Source organism: Ascaphus truei, chromosome 7, assembly GCF_040206685.1.
Source record: "Ascaphus truei isolate aAscTru1 chromosome 7, aAscTru1.hap1, whole genome shotgun sequence".
Lineage (NCBI taxonomy): Eukaryota > Metazoa > Chordata > Amphibia > Anura > Ascaphidae > Ascaphus > Ascaphus truei.
Window position 1 is genome coordinate 59,971,214 of NC_134489.1, and position 19,189 is coordinate 59,990,402.

Sequence of the window (19,189 nt, forward strand, 5' to 3'; positions counted from 1 at the left end):
TTTGTACTGTATAGTATTTTTTATTGAAAGCCTTGCATTACATGTATTTGAGATCATAAATGGTCAATATTTCTTTGGGAATAACAGGTTATTTAACATTTACAGCTTTGTATGACTTTCGTCTTTTTATTTTATATAAAGCTAAACTATTAAACTTGGTCAAAACATTGTTTCAATTTAACATTTCTTTATCTGCAATACATTTCTTTTCTAGAACTTGTACAACAAATAGAGGGGGCTCAGGGGTTCCCAAAAAGAGCTTGCTGGGGTTTTGTGTTTTTTCAACAAATAGAAGTTAAGTTCAATGAATAGCTAGTAATTAACAAGAACTCCTGCGACCGCGTTACCACTACCCCGGCACCGTCGACTTTCCCTCATCTCCTCCGCAAGTTTTTGTTTTTATAAGACATCACCAATAAATAAGGTGGCATTCCACAATTGAAGCTTCTGCATTTAACTGACACCCCTAATTTTCACTAAAACTGGGACTGTGGGTAAAGCCTCTCGTGTTAGATATTACTGGAAGACTGCGGGAGTCGGCACTGTGAAGGTCAGCTTGCTTTTGGGCCTGTGCTATAATTACTATAACTCGAATGGTCTTTTGGGAACTGAAAGTATAAAGAGACTGTCATTATGCCGATGCCATTGTGGTTTAAGAGCACTCTCTCACCACTCCCCCCCCCCCCTCTTTCACATATTTATTCATTCTTGCTTCAGGCCATTGTAGACTTCTTTTTGTAATGGCAATTTATGGTTCTAGAACAATTGTCACACGGTTGCCATTGTTGGAAAGTAAACGGGAACCTTTGTGAATGACCCGCCTTCCCAACACTCCCCATTTGACTTAACAACATGGTCTGAAACTTATTTTTCTTAAAGATCTCAACAGTTTAATAACCTGGGCTGTTTGGTTGTATTTTTATTAACTTGAACAAAATGTCAACAACTGGCCTGTAAAGTCTCATATTTATGTAATGCCGTAGGAGAGGCATTACTCGCCATTATAGGCTAAAGCAATAAAATTCAGGGCATTATTGAAAACCCTGCTCTCTGGTTAAAATTCCGGGCATTATCCAATCAGTAATGGCCGGAATTTTAGCAGCTTGCAAAGTGTAATTTTCAAACTGTTTATTTCCAGCTTTCACAACAGCTGAGACAGGGCAGGGGATTGGTCAGAATGGAGTAACAGCTCTGAGTCAGGGCAGGGGATTGGTCAGGAAGTATCAGCCACTGGTTGACTCCTCCCCCTCCCAATCTGACTGAGATTTTCTGAGCAGACTCAGTTGACTTGGGGAGAGAGAGTCTGCAAAGAAGTAAGTGGCTCCATTTTTTATTGTGGTGTGTGTGTCAGTAGCAGTGTTTATGGGTATAGTAGCAGTGTGTGTGTGTGTGTGTGTGTGTGTGTGTGTGTGTGCGCGCGCACACACAGAGGGGACTGCAGTGTGTGGATATAGATAGCTGCAGTGTAAGAGTATATAGAGGTGGATTCATGTATCTACCATTTTATTTTAATAAAAAAATCTATATAACTATACAAAAGTGTCTATTATTTATGGAAAAAATCTACATTTAGCCTATAATAGTAATAATCCCTGAAGAACAGGGCATTACTGGGCATTATAAGTTAGTATGTTTGAATGTAAAAAGTTTTTTTTTTTTCCTCCTCTTAACTCTGTGCTGTTAATTGACCAAATGGAACAAGCTGACTGATTGGGGAAGGGGAGGGTCATGTGACTGTTTGTTTTTTCTGTATAATACCAACACCTTTGCTGCATTGGGCAGGAACTGCATTAGGCAGTGAGGCATTTAAAGTGAGCTTTTAAGTGATAAATACAGCTAGACTAGAGGTGACTGGGGACTGGATCTACTGCACACTCTTTAACTCAAGACAACAAACGGTAAGCTATTCAGATAACACTATGATCCCATGCTTGCTAACCTGCCTATTTCAACCCCCCACCCCTTTACAACTTATTTACTGCAGTCTCTCCCAAAACTGACTGCACAATACACTGAAACCCTAAACTGACTCTAGCATTGCAATACAGCTAAACATTTGACAAGGAACAGGCACACACCTGCTGTTAGTCTGCTCACGCTCACTCTGCTCACAACAGCTCCTTGCAGCACTGCCTACCTCTGGCATCATGAACCTGCTATGTATTTTAACTTTTTTCTTTCTCCTGTCCTCATGGAGATGTTACTCCCTCTATCCACTACAAACTCCTCCATCCTGGCCCACACCCAACATCACCATACACCCTGGACTACTCAAAAGCCTTGCACTATCTACTGAATGTTGGTGGAGAACTCTAAAAACCAGCACACCAACCACTGCTCACTCTAATGGCAAACACCACAAATCTACAACTTGCAAACAACTAACCAAATTTCTACTCATACTATTACTCTCTTTAGCAGGTGATATTGAACCTAACCCAGGTCCTCCCATTTCAGCTCTGTCCCATGCCCCTGAGAATTCCACCTTTAAATTCCAAAAAGGGCTATCTGTCGCCCATATAAACATCCGGCGCCTGCTGCCCAAACTGGATGAACTAAGGGCATGGTGCCTTATGCATAAACCCAAAGCCATCGTTCTTACAGAAACATGGCTAACCCCTAAAACCCCTGATGCACATATTGCCATTCAGGGATACTCCATTTTTAAGAGAGATAGGTCAAAGAGAGGAGGAGGGGTGTTATTTTATATTGCAGACACATTACAATTTACACTGTTAAATTGCCCACCAAGCCCACCCTCTTTTGAAACTCTAGTTGGCAAAATCTGCCTCCCCTTTTCTAAGCCCATCTTGCTCGCTGGCATCTACCGCCCCCCTAAAGCCCCTCTACAATCCCTGACTGATATCACCCAATTTCTTGGCTCCATTTCCTCTCTGAATGAGAAGAGTGAGCTGCTAGTTCTAGCGGATTTCAACTTCAATTGGCTTGAACCTAAAAACCACAAAATCCAGATACAACTCAAGTCACTTAACCTATCACAACTCATTTCCCAACCCACACAGATAAACCTGAAATCGCATAACCATTCCTTGCTAGACTGGATTCTCTCCTCAAACCCCAGCAGAATCCAAACCTCTGGCATCCTTCCTGACATTTTCAGTGACCATGCAATAGTGTACTGTGTAAGGAAAATTAAACCGCCCCAATCAAGCCCTAAAGTTCTCCTCACTAGAACATTTAAAAACTTTAACCCACAACAGTTTCTGGATGACCTTACCAACTGCCCATGGCACAGATTCGATTTAATTCCCGACCCCGATTCTGCGCTCGACTATTTCCAATCCGAGTTCTTAAAACTCTGCGATACCCATGCTCCACTATGCAAAATAAGGGTACGGGGGCCCACCTTCCATGGGTTACAACTGACCTTATAGCACTCTACCAGTTCAGGGATGCCTTGTGGAAAAGCTACAAAGTAACTGGCACTACCAAGGATCTCAATCACTACAGATGCATGCGGAACATGTGCACAAGGCAAACAAGGCATGCAAAAGCACAATATTACTCTGACAATCTCCACCAAAATACATCAAACCCAGCTAACTTCTGGAAGGTTATCAACAATATATTCCAGCCTCCTAACCATCAACAACCAAGTAATATCACTAAGGGGGATATTACTCTGACAAACCCCACTGACATTGCAAATGCATTCAATGATTACTTAGTGGGGTGTGCCACTAACTTATTAGCGAAACGCAGCACAATCCCCAAACATGAATCTCATCCTGGGAGTATCCCTACAGTACCACCCCCTCCCAAAACTGCCCACAATTTTCAATTTAGCCCAGTATCTGAAGAGGAGATTACACAAGCGCTCCTCAAACTAAAACTAAGCAGCCAATGTGGACCCGACTTACTACAATCTAGGTTCCTACGACTTGGTGCCCCAGCCATTGCCAAACCAATTGCGTCCATAGTCAACTCTATCCTGTCTGCAGGCCATAGCCCTAAGACCTGGAAAACTGCCAGAGTTGTCCCAATCTTCAAAAGTGGGGACAAAAACACTGTCTCAAACTACAGGCCAATCTCACTTCTCCCAATTCTATCCAAAGTTATGGAAAAATGTGTCCACTCCCAATTAAGCGATTTCTACACCAAGACAAATTTCCCTAGCCAATTCTATTCTGGGTTTCGTCCCAAACACTCCACCGTAACTACCCTGCTAAAAGTTTGCAATGAAATCCAGTGTGGAATGGAATGGGGACAACTCACTGGTGCAGTATTCCTAGATTTTGCAAAGGCTTTTGACACAGTTGATCATGCTATCCTGCTTAACAAACTCCAGAGCTCTGGAATAGGGAAACATGCTTTAAACTGGTTTCAGTCCTACCTATCAGGAAGATCCCAACATGTGTCCATCTCAGGCTCTAACTCCAACCCCCTGGATATCACCTGTGGTGTCCCGCAAGGCTCTGTTCTGGGGCCCCTACTCTTCTCAGTGTTCATTAATGATCTTCCCACAGCTTGTAAGGAAGCCTCAGTACACATGTATGCAGATGACACAATCCTATATGCACACAGCCATAGCCTCTCTGACCTTCAACACATACTTCAGTCTGACTTTTTGAGACTCGAAAACTGGATTTCCCAAAACAAACTGTTTTTAAACACTGACAAGACTGTAACAATGGTATTTGGGACCAAGACTAAATTTGTAAAGCTTCCAGTGACTGAGCTCCTGATTAGAACCAACGCTAACACCACCCTAACACCTGTCACTAGTTTTAAATACCTGGGCTTATGGTTTGACTCCCACTTAACATTCGGGATGCACATTGATACCCCGACAACCAAGACCTATGCCAAACTAGGGGTACTTTACAGGAACAAATCCTCCCTAAGTCTGGTCAGAAAGCGTATTGCACAGCAGATGCTAATGCCAATTATTGACTATGGAGACATAGTATATGGCTCGGCTCCTCAAACCCACCTTAGCAAACTTGACACCCTCTACAATTCAATTTGTCGTTTTGTTCTCCAATGCAACTACAACACACATCACTGCGAAATGCTCAAAGAACTAGATTAGTCATCACTAGAGTCTAGGCGCAAAGTTCACCTTTCCTGTCTCACCCTCAAATACTTTCTGGGCAAGCTACCCAGCTACCTGAACAAGCTCCTCACCCCTACCACATGCAGCACCTATCACCTGAGATCAGACTCCAAAAGACTATTCATGGTCCCAAGACTCAACAAAGTATCCGGACGTTCCTCCTTCTCCTTCCGTGCACCCCAAAACTGGAACAACCTACCACAGACTCTCATATCCACCACCAGCTTAAGTTCTTTCAAATCTAAGGCTGACTCACACTTTAATCTGGTCTGTAACTGTTTCATACGCTCATAATATATATTTTCTTTAACTGTGCACGCAATGTCTTGTATATAATGTATACCTTGTTCATTTATGTAACTGTACTTGTAACCATGTATTATTTGTTTTACTCTGTGCCCAGGACATACTTGAAAACGAGAGGTAACTCTCAATGTATTACTTCCTGGTAAAATATTTTATAAATAAATAAATTACTGGCTTCGCCTCGGGCCTTCAACTCTTCCAGCCAGGGCATTATTGGCCAGTAATGCCCTGTTCTTCAGGGATTATTACTTAACGGCGAGAGCCAGTTGGGTAGACGGCTGCGCACTGGGATGTAAGGGGGTCAGACTGACACCCTTGCAAGATGCAGGAATTCTACAATAAAAGACTTTGCAAGAGCTGAGCTGCTGCTTATGGAACCTGCAGAGGAGCCGCCAGCAGCAGAAAGGATTTCTTGTTATTTGGTAAATTGTAATAGATTTTTGGAATTGTGGAGGGGGATCCTACACTTATTCAATAGGTAGAAAATACCTAATATCTTGTAAAATCTAGGATTGTATTTCATGTAATAGAGACAAAATGGGCCAAGTAACCCAAATAATTCCTGCCCCTTCATGAGTACTGATTAGGCCGGTCCGATACCGTACCATTTTGCCAGACGGTGTACTGGCTCCCAAAGAGTGTTACTGTACCAGATTCCCACTATTGCACGCAGACTCTTCACTGCAACCAATGGGCAATCTGAATATTTTGCGACGCCAATAAGCTGGCAGTACGCTCACTACATGGCCAGCCTATCTGTGTCACTGAAGATTCTGATTGGCAGCAATGGACTTCCAGCTGGAATCCGCAGGGGTCCCTCATAGTTGTGTTCAGGAAGTCGGGGACACTTCGATCTCAATGCTGCGCTTTGTGACTGCGTCACCCTCTGGCAGAAGTGCCTTAGCTTGGGAACCTCGTGGTGTGAGGAGCTTCCTCCTACAGTGGAGATGAGTCTGCAATGCAGGAATATGGCGATATGTAAATGAGGGGAGTGGGGTTTATAGATTAGTGGTGAGGGTTGTATATGAAGACTAGGGATTCTATATTAGTGGTGGGGCAGTGTATATGAGGGGTGTGGGGGTTATGTAATGTGTGGTAGTGTACCGATGTTGTTAGATTTGTCTCCACCCTGCCCCGCACTTGTGGAGTGGATGGCCCTAGTGTGGCCTGATCACAGCCAAGTGCAGAACAGGGGGACATTTCCCATCAGGATGAACACAGTGGAGGGGTCTCTGCTTCTGAATGGGACCCCATTCTGCGTTAATCCTACCGGGCCGCACAACTCTGCAAGAACTGCGCAGAGAGCAGAAGAAATTGGTCCCTCTCTGCACAACTATAACAGGCGATCACGCTGTTTTGATTTTAATTATACAGTATTGAAGCAGTGGGTCTCCGGAGCTGAACAACATTAATTTCAGGTCCGGGGACCCCTTGCTTCCTGAGGTACAGGTCTCCGTATAAGGTGCCAGTATCTCCTGCAAGTTTAAATGTCCCGGTCACGTGGGCCGTGACGCCGGAGAACATAACTTGCAGGAGATACCGGCACCCCATACCAGGGCCTGTACCTTGAGGAAAACGGCAAAATAAATCTGACTGCATCTGTATATGATGTGTGGAGGTTGTATATTAGTGGTGGGGGTGAGTGTATATGAGGGGGTGTAGGGGTAATGTTCCCAGGTGTCGGGTATTGAACCGGACAGCCCGGTATTTGGTTACTCTGTCTGGTAAAAACTGAGAGATAATACCGGACATGTATGTGTCTGGTATTACCTCTCCGGACTTAGTGACCTGCGGGCGGGGACATGTATGTGTCCGGTATTACCTCTCAGGACTTAGTAACCAATCGTGGGATTTCCCGTTAGAAGGGATAGAGCAGTGCTGCTGCTGCTGCTGCTGCTGCTGCTGCTGCTGCTGCTGCTGCTGCTGCTGCTGCTGCTGCTGCTGCTGCTGCTGCTGCTGCTGCTGCTGCTGCTGCTGCTGCTGCTGCTGCTGCTGCTGCTGCTGCTGCTGCTGCGGAGCTGGGCATTCTGATTGGCTGCATTACACAGCAGCAGCCAATCAGGTGGCAGGAGCCTGGGGGTGGGGCCAAAGAGCAGAAGAAGGTGTGTGTGTGTGTGTGTGTGTGTGTGTGTGTGTGTGTGTGTGTGTGTGTGTGTGTGTGTGTGTGTGTGTGTGTGTGTGTGTGTGTGTGTGTGTGTGTGTGTGTGTGTGTGTGTTTCCTGTGGGGGTGAGAGATGATGAAGGGAGGGGGGATGGGAGGGGAGGATGAGGGGGGTGGGATAGATAGAGGATGAGGGGGGATGCATCAATCTTGGAATTTGTGGGAGGAGCATTAAGATTACTATTGCTCGCCATGTCCAGTATGACAGCAGGTCAGTTATTTATAAATGATCTGACCATTAGTCATTTGTTCTAAATTTCACTCAAAGCATGCACCAATTTGCACTATTTCATATTCTATTTCCTAAAACAATCCTCGGAAGGGTGCTCCCTCCCAAGACTCCTCCCCAGATTTTTTTTACGAAACAGAATATAAATTGGTGCAAATTAGTGAATACTTGGAGTGAAATTTAGAAAAAAATTATGTAACAGTCATTTATAAATAACATTATTTCCCACCAACGATTCTCGCACACGTCGCACCTTTCACCATTTTGTCCATTATTTTTGGACAAGCCACCTGGCAACCCTATGTAGGGGTTATATAATAGTGGTGTGAGATATATATATGAGGATTGTAGGAGTTATAATAGTGGAGTGAGGTGTATATGAAGAGGTTACTTATTAGTGGCGGGGGAGTGTATATTAGGTGTGTGGGGGTTATATAATAGTGGTGTGTGGGGTGTGGAGGAGGCTGCATAAATTAGGGCTGTGGGGGTGTAATAGACGCATATGTACCTATTTTCAGCTCTAAAGTGTTGGAGGGCATGTAATTCTATGTTCTTTGGGGATACTTATGGAAACCATAGACTTCAATACAGACCAAGTCAGTGAATATTAATGCATGAACTCCTATAGCAGAGTATTTAGGCCTAACAATACTAATCATAAAATAACATAAAGCATACCCTCCCTGCTCTCCCACCATAACACATTCTTGAGGACCCTGTTGCCATGGGTTACACAGAAGCCACTTCCTGCTTCCGGCTTTGCCGAACGGTGGCCGTTTGGGGTTATGCAGCGCCTGCGCGATGGGCTCTGTCCCCCAGGTTGGTCCCTGCTTTGCCTTTGCTGTGACAGCCGCTGCCCGGACGCCTCTCTCTCTCCGGTCACCACCGGTAAGACGTTCTCTGTTCCCCGTTTTATCAACGAGCATCCTCCCTCCGTTCCCCGGAGCCTGGTACCCGGGGCGTGTTGTCATGGCAACTGCTGGGGCAGATAAGAGATGCTCGGAGATGAAGGTGATGTGCAGCATCCTCCTATCCCAGCACAAGAAAAGCTGACTGACTTGTATTCACCTACAGAATATATGCCATAAAATCTAAGGATGGGGTTACAGCATTACAGGTCTTACATAGTATTAATACTTTTGATAATTATATTAAGTGTTAATTATTATAATATTGATACTTTTAATATAATAATAATAATCGCATCCTTAATAATGCCAAATAATAATTGTAATAATGCTCAATAATAATCAAGCTAAATAATATTAAATAATGTTTAATATAATAGCCAAATGATATAATATATCACCTAGATTGTAAGCTCTTCGGGGCAGGGACTCATTTTCCTATTGTATTGTCTGAAGCGCTTATTCAAATAGTGTTATAATATTATGTCAAGTGTATTGTAAAGCACTATGTGCCTGGAGGGTGCCATATAAATAAAGATATACATTCATACATCGATGCTAAATAATAATCATTCTTAATAACGATGCTAAATAATAAATAATCATGCCCAATAATATTGCCATTGCCAACAAGTTAAATATTTAACATGTGAATAATAATATTAAATGGAAACCTTGATTATGATCCCGAGCATTTCCAAAGTAGCCTAAATCCAATTGAACCATTGTGCAGTTGTGTGCTGTTCAATTGCCTGAGTCACAGGATGATAAAGTGACTTGCCCAAGGTCACAAAGAACTCTCCTCTCTGTACTACATGTCCATCCAGCAATGTGGGGGTTAAATATTATTTGTGTCCCTTTTCTCATTGTTAAAAAATATGTTTTCTTATAAAGTACACCTGCATATGCTGTTTAAAAAGTCTAAATGTAAAACCGCAGTACCTCCTAGGACAGTGGCATGTTTAATCGGTACAATGGTGCTGATTGACACCTTTTAAAACAATATATTGGATAAACATAAGTATTTTACAAAGATTTTTTGAGATATTTATCATCTCCATGGTAAACACATGATTTGGAGGGTCTTTACTATCTTTATCAAACATCATTAGATGATAAGACTTTTTCAGTCCTCAAATCTGCAGCTAAAATGTCCTTATTATAGCAATTCGGATGCTGATGAACATAAGTGACTAAAATGCTTAAACTCGGTGGACCCAGAAAAAGCAAAACATATTGTTCACAAGTGTTTCCAGGAAAACACTTTAAGGGGGATTACATCTTTCTAAAGATGCCAATTACACGGATAAATCAATGGACAAAGAAGCCCCAATGATAAATTGATATTTGACAAATTATTTAGTCCATTACTATCTGTTTTTTCTCTGTTTGTTTTTCTCGTAAGTATGGCTCATTTAGTTAGAGCCTTTGACTCAACCACATCAAGGTAGACCCCTCTAAGAGGTCCTACACGGCAAATGCTATACGGTGTCATTACAAATGATATATATGATGTTTGAAGAAAATAAATGTATTTAACCTGTAACATGTGACGCCCATCTACAACATACTCCAAAATGGAAAAAATGCATGTACATATATTTGGATTGGGCTGAACTATAGTTTCATATTTGAGTACAATTTAATAAACATACTGCTTGATTGTATGTAAACTTCCAGCTCTCTCCATCCTGCAGTGTTCTATAGTATTATTTACACCAGGGGTGGCCTAATCCAGTCGTCAGGGGGCCACCACCAGGCCAGATATTAGTCATATCCCTGCTTCAGCACAGGTGGCTCAATCATTGGCTCAAGTGGTACCTGTAACATCACTGCCTTTGCACTGGTTGAACCTGGTTCCAATCCCAATGTCAGCTCATTGTGATTGCAAATCACTTTCTGTTCCTGTGCTCCAGGCACCAAGAACGAGATTGTCATCTCAACCGGGTAGGGGCAAGGGTTCTCAACTCCAGTCCCCAAGACCACCCAACAGGTCAGGTTTTGAGGCTATCCCAAGTTCAGCACAGGTGGCTCAATCAGTGGCTCAGTCTGCCACTGATTGAGCCACCTGTGCTGAAGCTGGAATATCTTCACAACCTGGCCTGTTGGTGGCCCTTGAGGACTGGAGTTGGCCTCCCCTGATTTACACACATCGGGCATTGTTATTTGATTTTTAAACATGGAAAGTTAGCATTGCTCTGCACATCTTCGCTTAATCTTTTCCGTAAAGTGAGTTGTTCCTAATTATAGACAATTGACTTGTCTCTTCCTCCTCCGTGGAATACACGCAGGTCTGAGCTGTGCCGCTGACCCAGGGAAAAGCAGAGGAAAGAATAAGCAGCCGTGGATACGAGATGAACGAATGAGAGAACGTCTCCGCTGTGGACAAAGATACCAACAAAAGTGCCAGTCTTTTATTTCCAAGTGTTGCTGGATTAAAGTAGCATTTGCTTCCTCATTTGTAGCTGTGGAATGGATGGGCATTTCAGGTAGGTGATTTGCAAATGTGTCAAACACACATACACTGAATATAGAAGAGTGTAATTAGTAGCATGAACACGTACAATGCTTTGTTATTGTGTTAATGTTTTACTCTTCATAAAGCATTCCAGGAGAGCAGGGGTGGCCAACTCAATAACTGAGCCACCTGTGCTGAAGCAGGGATATCCTGAAAACCTGACCGGTTGGTGGCCCTTGAGGACTGGAGTTGGCCTGCAGTATTCACACGCGCACTGTTAAACCCAGAGAAGTGTTGATAATATTATTGTTATCAGTATTTAATTTTTTTAATAAAGGGCTGACAGTGTACACAGCGCTGTGCCTATAAGTTTGCAGGTACAGTGGGTCCCTGCCCTGCAGAACTTTAATGTTGGTGTCGTGTCCAACAACCCAAAGAGCAGACACTGGGATTAGAACCAGGTTATTGCACGTGCGCCTTATCTCCTCGACCATTCTTTTCAATAGTGCTACTGTTAAATACCGCGCCAGCATTAAGGCAGCGCACCACGGTAATGGGAGCGGCAATGTCTGCCACGTGTGTACTCCCCCAGCACAATGATATCTAAGAACACTAAACATAAAATCTATATCTTTATCTGTACAGCAAATAAAAATACCACTTCTCAGACAGGTCTGCAACCCTGCCTTTCCCCGTTATCTCTTAGCACACAGTGCTTCCACTGCTGCCAGGGATTCTGGGAAATTACATGCAAATGAGCACACAATGTCACCTTTTGCTTCTTGTCCATTTTAACATGGAGCCCTATCTTGAGCTGTGAAATCCTTCTGTAACAGTCTTACAATTTAAGTGTGAGATATACAGATGCAGTAGGACTAATTGCAAGTATGTTAACAATGTATGTATGTCTTTATTTATATAGCGCCATTAATGTACATAGCGCTTCACAGTAGTAATACACTTGACAATCATATAAATAACAAATAACTACAAATAGCACATCATGGGAATAAGTGCATCAGACATAAAAGTGACATTGTGGAAGAGGAGTCCCTGCTCCGAAGAGTTTACAATCTAATTAAGAAATGTCTGTTTACAGAGAAGTGGGGGAGTAAATTCACCAAGCGAGACGTTATTTGTGACAGTTGTACGTCTGAAAAGATATGACATATTGTAGGAGCAGGTGCTGATGTTATCTCTTGGAATGGGATGTTTGGAACACAGCTTAAACCTAATATTGTGTTGCACCCAAGGTGAAATACTGCAGGGACTAAAACAGAGACGGACTTGTGCACATTGTTAAACCCTTTATTGCCAGAGGCAGTGGAGCAGCAAATTGTGATCCAGTTGTATGTATAATTGTATTTACATAGCGCCAACCCCACTGGCGGATTTACAAAACTGCCGCCCTTAGGCACTTACCTGTTGCTGCGCTCGTCCTCCGTGCCGGCCTCCTCCTTCTTCACCATCAAATGAATAGAGAATGTATAAACACTGCTCACCTTAGTAATCAAATGCCATAGGTAAAAAGTGGTGCATGGGAATATGTAACAAGTAGATAGGGTTGGTCAGAGATGACCAGCAGAAGGAAATCCCATAAGTTTGCACTCAACTAAAATATAACTCTGAGTGTAGATATATATATAATCAACCATATGGGTACCAGGGGGTTAAAACACAAAACAAAAAATTATTTATTAACTACTAAATAGGTACACATCTAATCAAAAACTATTTTAAGTAATTTAAAAGTAATCTAAAATCTCTAAAGAAAGCGGTGACGGAGTAGGTCGGCGAACCCAGTGAAAGTGTATGGGTATATAGCACTTAAAGTATACAATGTACTATCACGGCGGTCCCATACGTAAGTGATACTGTATATAGATTATATAGTATAATACTGTATAGTATAAATCGGCGATGTGTTAGCTAGTTAGCCTAAATGCACAAGCCTATGTATCACAAAGACCGTCTAGACTGCGTCACTAGACAAATTGCATCTATATGTCCCTCATGTATATACTCCTCATAATTGGGGCATAGTGCTTCAGTAAGTGTGCCATATGTCTACAGTGCGCTGTATATCACCCATATCCGAGATGCAGCTCATGAGTCAGTGGGGATGCCTCGCGCTCCGTCCTCAAGCTCCACGAAAAAAACTGGCTGACGTCATCGGTCTGCGACGTCGCCTAACACCCGACGATCGTTTCACGCCTCTTGGCGCTTCTTCTAGGGGGGAGGAGTGTCGCCATCAAATGACGCTGCAACGGCACATAGTGTTGCGTTGCCACGGCAACGTGACGGCACGCTGTTGTGCGTTGCCTTGGTAACGTGCCATCGCTGCATCATTTAATGCTGTAGAAGAAGTAGGGCGGCACGAAGGAGAAGGTAAGAACATTACAGAGGCTGCACGCTCTCCCCCTGCAGTCAGTGGGGAAGAGGGAAGGGTCTCTGTATAAGGGGGAGGGGGAAAGAGAATTTGCCGCTTAAAATGTTGCCGCCCTAGGTCCAGACCTAATGGGAAATCCGCCACTGGCCCTGTACGCAGCGCTGTACAATAGGAAGTAAATAATGTGCATTGCAAACAATGGGAATAAGTGCAACAGGTAAATTACAGCATACGGCTAAAAGCATCCCTGCCCCAAAGAGCTTACAGTCTAATTGCTAAATTGGGAGGCCAATACGCTTATGGCGACGGTGACGTCACGCTGCGGTTGCTGGAAACATCAAATTGACTTGACATCCAGCGATCGCGACCAAGCTGTCGCGCCGTCGCATCACTTCTACTATAAGCGCACGCGACGGCGGCAATTTCTTTTTTTTTTGCCACGACCTCGCGGTCGCCAGCACTATAAGCGCAGCCTTATGGACACATTACGAGTATAACGTGCATCATTAGAAGTGCTATGCCCAGTTCCCTCAGACAGCGAGTGGTTAAACCGTCACTGTATAATCAGTGGTAGACCCTGCATTGATTTTACGTATGTCCGGAAAAGCTGCTAGAGGAAACACAGAGGTCGGCCTCTTTTCTCCTCCCTTTAATTCACTTAACATCTCTAGTGCTGGAGGGGGCAAAGGTTAGCAGCAGAAATGTCTTGCTACATTAGCAGCTTCTGTGTCACGTAGGAAACCCTACTCTGCAGGAGCCATGGCAACCGAAAGGAAAAGGAAACCTGCCAGGACGGCATTATTAACTGAGATGAAGCCTTTGAATTGGAGAAGCTGCAAGGTGGCCTTACATAGACATAAAATGAGGGATTAGGACTGTTTGGTCCACCCAGGGTTCCCACGTCCTCTACCCCAGTGGTTTCCAATCTTTTTAAACTGTTCTCCCCCCCCCCAAAAAAAGCATTGTTTTGCTCTGTATTCAGGGCCCCCCTAAAAAATCTGATGCAATAGAATAAGGACTATATTCATCAGGTTATTAATGCAGGAAAGCTACCATTTGTCTCCCTTTTGTACTGCTCTGTCTGTTTGTCACTGTTGTCCTCCCTTTCTGTATATTCTTCCTGTCATTCTGAGCCCCCCTTGTTAGATTTGTAGACCCCCTTTTAAGCTTGGTCCCAGGTGGCCGCGGCTGTGCACACGACGGCGCGCGCGCCGCACACCAAGTACAGCCCTCTATGGGGCAGGCCCCAGTCGGCGTGAGTGCGGGCGCGCACACAGCACGATGCGCGACCCCCTTTGCCAAAATACAAGATTTTTGTCTTTCGGCGCAGTGGCCACGTCACGGCGCCGGTTCAGCCAATGAGGGCGAACCAGTCGTGTGATGTCATGGCCGCGCCCCCGCCATGCCTCCCCGTTGCGAGTTGCCTGGAGTCCGTCAGATCGCTCTGATGCAGGGAACGAGCGCCGCCAGGCACCATGACACGCACACTGGGGCCGTACCTTAGAGGGGGGGACACTTCACTACATATTGTAAAAACTTCAACCCTCCCTGTATTTCTTAACCCAATCATTACCAACCTTATTTTGTTCTCTAAAACAGGGGGGCGCAAACTTTTTTCCCTGCGCCCCCCTGCCGGCTGTCCCCTCTCTCCCGCGCCCCCCCCCCCCCCAACCCCAACTTACCCTCGCTCCGGCGTAATGACGTCACGTTGCCATAGCAACGTGACGTCACATGACCTCGCAGCGTCATTTTGACGCCGCGTTGCCATGGCGACGCCGGGAGGAAGCCGCCGGAGCCACGGGTAAGTATGGTTTACAGAGGCCCTGCAGCTCCCCCGGCACTTAATTTAAGTGCCTTCGGGAAGCGCGCGGGGCCTCTGTAAACCCCGCGCCCCCCGTCGGCAGTCTCGCGCCCCCCCTGGGGGTCGCGCCCCACAGTTTGCGCACCGCTGCTCTAAAACCATGAAAAAGTAACAGACTTCCATACTTGTATATCTGCTCATATCTGGTTAATTGTTGCATTATTATTATATTCGGTATGATTATAGCACTTTCGCTAGGTCCGCCTCTCTTTGAAGCTTACTCATTCTGCCGTGAAGCGGCTTCTCTTCATTTGAGTGGAGCTCTGAGCTTCCCTGACACGAAGAAGCAGCTTCACATCATGTTGAATGGGTGCCACAGTATCAATATCGCTTTATAGCAGCTGGTTTTCTCCAGTAGGGCTTACGGTATATACCTGTTTGTGAACCCCTGGCTTAAACCATTAGGCATCCCTGGTGAGAACGTACATTACAGGCATACCCCGGTTTAAGTACACTCACTTTAAGTACACTCGCGAGTAAGTACATCTCGCTCAATAGGCAAACGGCAGCTCACGCATGCGCCAGTCAGCACGTCATGAACAGCAATACCGGCTCCCTACCTGTACCGAAGCTGTGTGAAAGCGGGGAGACTATAGAGCCTGTTACAAATGCCTTATTTACATCAGTTATGCACGTATATGACGATTGCAGTACAGTACATGTATCAATAAGTGGGAAAAAGGTAGTGCTTCACTTTAAGTACATTTTCACTTTACATACATGCTCTGGTCCCATTGCGTACGTTAATGCGGGGTATGCCTGTATATCTTTGTATATATCTGCACTTGCAGCTACCTCCGAGGTGGAATGCTCAGAGCATTCAAGCACTTTATTATGCATATCCCCAGTGAATACATCACCTAACCAACGTGTATGCAGCCCTGTGTTAGATGTTTCCTTTACAACGCTTTATTTTTGATGCCTACCATCTGCCATGTGATGAAGTAGTTATTAATTCATCACCATTACTTGGTGACATCCAAGTCGACCTTATGTTCCAGTGCAGGTTTGGCAACACTAGCTGACAGACGTGAGCTGCACATGTGCACCAGTCCTTGACTTCCTTGTTCCTTGTAGCTACTCCATGGACACATACGGGCAGCAGTGCGCGGATGGGGACCAGTCCGTAGTCAGCCGAATGCAGAAGAAATACTGGAAAACCAAACAAGTCTTAATTAAAGTGACGGGCAAAAAAGAAGATGAACACGTGGTGGCATCGGACGCAGAGCTGGATGCTAAGCTGGAGGTAACGGAGGGGTATTTCTGCCAATTGTAGAAGCATTGTTGAGGCTTTTGGGGCTATAGCTGTTCAGAACAGTAACAGGTGGACCATATGGTAATAATATTTTTTCGTATATAGAGCCGAGAATGTACACAGTGCTGTACAGAGTTTTGTAGACACCTCCACAAATTGACCATTTAATCTGTGGTGCCTGAGGCACCGGAAGATAAAGTCACTTACCCAAAATCACAAGGAAAACGGACATTGGGCTACGAACAGGGTTTCACCCACTTCAGAGGCTGTAATCGTTACAGCAAACTCACTTAACGGGCAGTTCCATTTATCATTATACATTCATGTTCAATAACGGGAGCGCACCCACTTTCTGTACAGCATTCAGATTTTGTTCCATAATCCAAGAGCGGTTTAATAACTCTGCAACACATGTAATGCATCCTGTTTTTCTCTAGGTCCTAACCGTGAGCTTATACCAAAACGTATACACAGCTGGGGAGTGTGCTGAAGGGTTTCTATAGGAGTAGCGAGCAACGCTACGATCTTGGATATTCACAGGAGTGGACATTTCGAGCTCACAAAATAATATTTGACATCAGTGTTTCTCCAAGTATTTGCATGGGGCTGAAAGAGCTCAATGGTAACCCAGCTCCTGAGTGCCCACTAGCCCAGTGCTGGTGTAGCTGCTTCTTAACCCTTTTGCTGCTCCGTAAAAACCTAAAAGTTTTCTTTTCACAGGTGTTTCACTCCATCCAGACAACGGGATCAGAGCTGCTGAAAATTACAGAGAAATACCAGCAAAGACTTGATGGTGTGTACTAGTAACAAGGCGCGTCCAGTTGGGCCAAAAAGGTTCAATCAGAGGCCCTTATTCTGTAAAATGCGATAGCGCTGATGCGATCACACTGAAGGGAAGGCCCCTTTAAAGTAGATGGGTCTTTCTGCACAATAGCTTTTACAGAGTAAGGTCCTGAGCGTAGAACCGTCTCCAGCAGTGCTTCTGAATTGATTCTGTTATGTGAGCTGTATTATGTATATATAACTTTACTTATATAGCGCTATCGTTATTCCTAGCGCTTTACAGCAGTAAAACACTTGACATAATAGGAATAAGCACTACAACATAAAAGTAGACATTAGGAAAAGGAGCCCCTGCCCCAAAGAGCTTACAATCTATTATTATTTCTATATTCTGACACCAATATACATAGCCCGTGGCAAATTACAGTTTCAACAAGCTTGCAGTCTGTTCGTCACACCTGAAATACAACTAATCAGGGTATGTTCCCCCAACTTAGCCCCTGCTCTACCATAGGGACTGACAAAGCATTGACAATTTGTTTTTTCATAGATCCCAGGGTTCACTGGGAAACCATCAGCGATTCTGTATTTAAGACAAACGGTGATGCCAAATAATATTTGAGTGTAAATTACTTTCAGTAGGGGAGTGGGATTAAATATGTTCCTCATTCTTCCTTTGTTGTAGCTCTGTCTCAAGAGGAGAATGACCTCAGTCTCCTTTTCAAGATGCAGGCAGAGCAGGACAGCACCCGTGCCGGGAAAATGATGAGTGCTACAGGCAATGCTCTGTGCTCCTCCGCTGGGCAAAGGTGTGTATTATACAATAAGTGCAAACAAACAAAATCAGACAATAGGAAAGGAAGTAACTGCCCCGGAGAGCTTACAATCTAAGTAGTATGTCATTGGTAGGAGTGACTGTGGGAAGTCGCCATGAGTCCAGGTTATTGAGATGCTTCATTTAAGAGGTGAGTATTAAGGTTTGACTTCGGTTAAAGAGCTGCATATTCCCGTAACGTATTTGATGCCGGCAGCTTTTGTAGATCTGGACCAGCTATTCCTGTAGTACATTGCAGGTGCCTCCAGAAGGTAATGGTTTTGACAAACCCCTCAGTGGAATTTTTGCTTCATTCTAAAGTGGAGTGTTTCTTTCATTCATCTGAAACAATTGTTTGCCCCAGAATTGCACCACTTTTGCCTTGATACACAGACCCCATTGTGTGCATAGACACCCCCAGCACTTTCACTGGTAGCCATCATTTGAAAGGTTGATTTTCCTTTAACGACAATGCATTGCAAGCCTCCCCATGGCAGTGAAAGGGTTAAATGTTTCAGCCCTCTCCAGCTGTGGTGGCTTACCGGGCTGACGCTGCTCCCTCGTCCCCTCTCAGGCTGGCCCTCTGCACCCCTTTATCCCGCCTGGAGCAGGAGGTGGAGACGTTTAGCAGACGGGCCGTCTCAGACACCCTAATGACCATCAACCGAATGGAGAAGGCGCGGATTGAATACAGAGGAGCGCTGCTGTGGATGAAAGACGTGTCCCAGGAGCTGGACCCCGACACATACAAGCAGATGGAGAAATTCAGAAAGGTCTGCAGAGCTGAACTGTCCGATCATGTACCAGAAACTCAACACACATCACTCTGTCCCCCCTCCGTGGGAAGCACAAAACATGACATGTCCATCATGTTAAGTATTTTGTTTAATGCTAAACTGGGTGAGATAGTCACATTTATACTATATCTTTCTCTGGATCGTCACCAGT

At 44.5% G+C, this 19,189-nt stretch overlaps 1 protein-coding gene across 3 annotated transcripts in view; it reads left to right on the top strand.

Moving 5' to 3' along the window:
• The first annotated feature begins 1,266 nt into the window (after positions 1-1,266).
• The window catches only part of ICA1L (islet cell autoantigen 1 like), a 50,361-nt gene continuing 32,438 nt past the window's right edge, over positions 1,267-19,189 (top strand). The window contains exons 1-6 of one of the 3 annotated variants that reach the window (XM_075608592.1): positions 1,267-1,313; positions 10,973-11,170; positions 16,467-16,635; positions 17,365-17,437; positions 18,113-18,236; positions 18,816-19,014. In XM_075608592.1, coding sequence (XP_075464707.1) covers positions 11,154-11,170; positions 16,467-16,635; positions 17,365-17,437; positions 18,113-18,236; positions 18,816-19,014 — 582 coding nt within the window. In that variant the 5' untranslated portion in view covers positions 1,267-1,313; positions 10,973-11,153. Of the gene's footprint in view, positions 1,314-8,517; positions 8,662-8,730; positions 8,891-10,972; positions 11,171-16,466; positions 16,636-17,364; positions 17,438-18,112; positions 18,237-18,815; positions 19,015-19,189 lie in introns of those variants that run through there. The other 2 variants (XM_075608590.1, XM_075608593.1) reach the window with 2 other exon arrangements.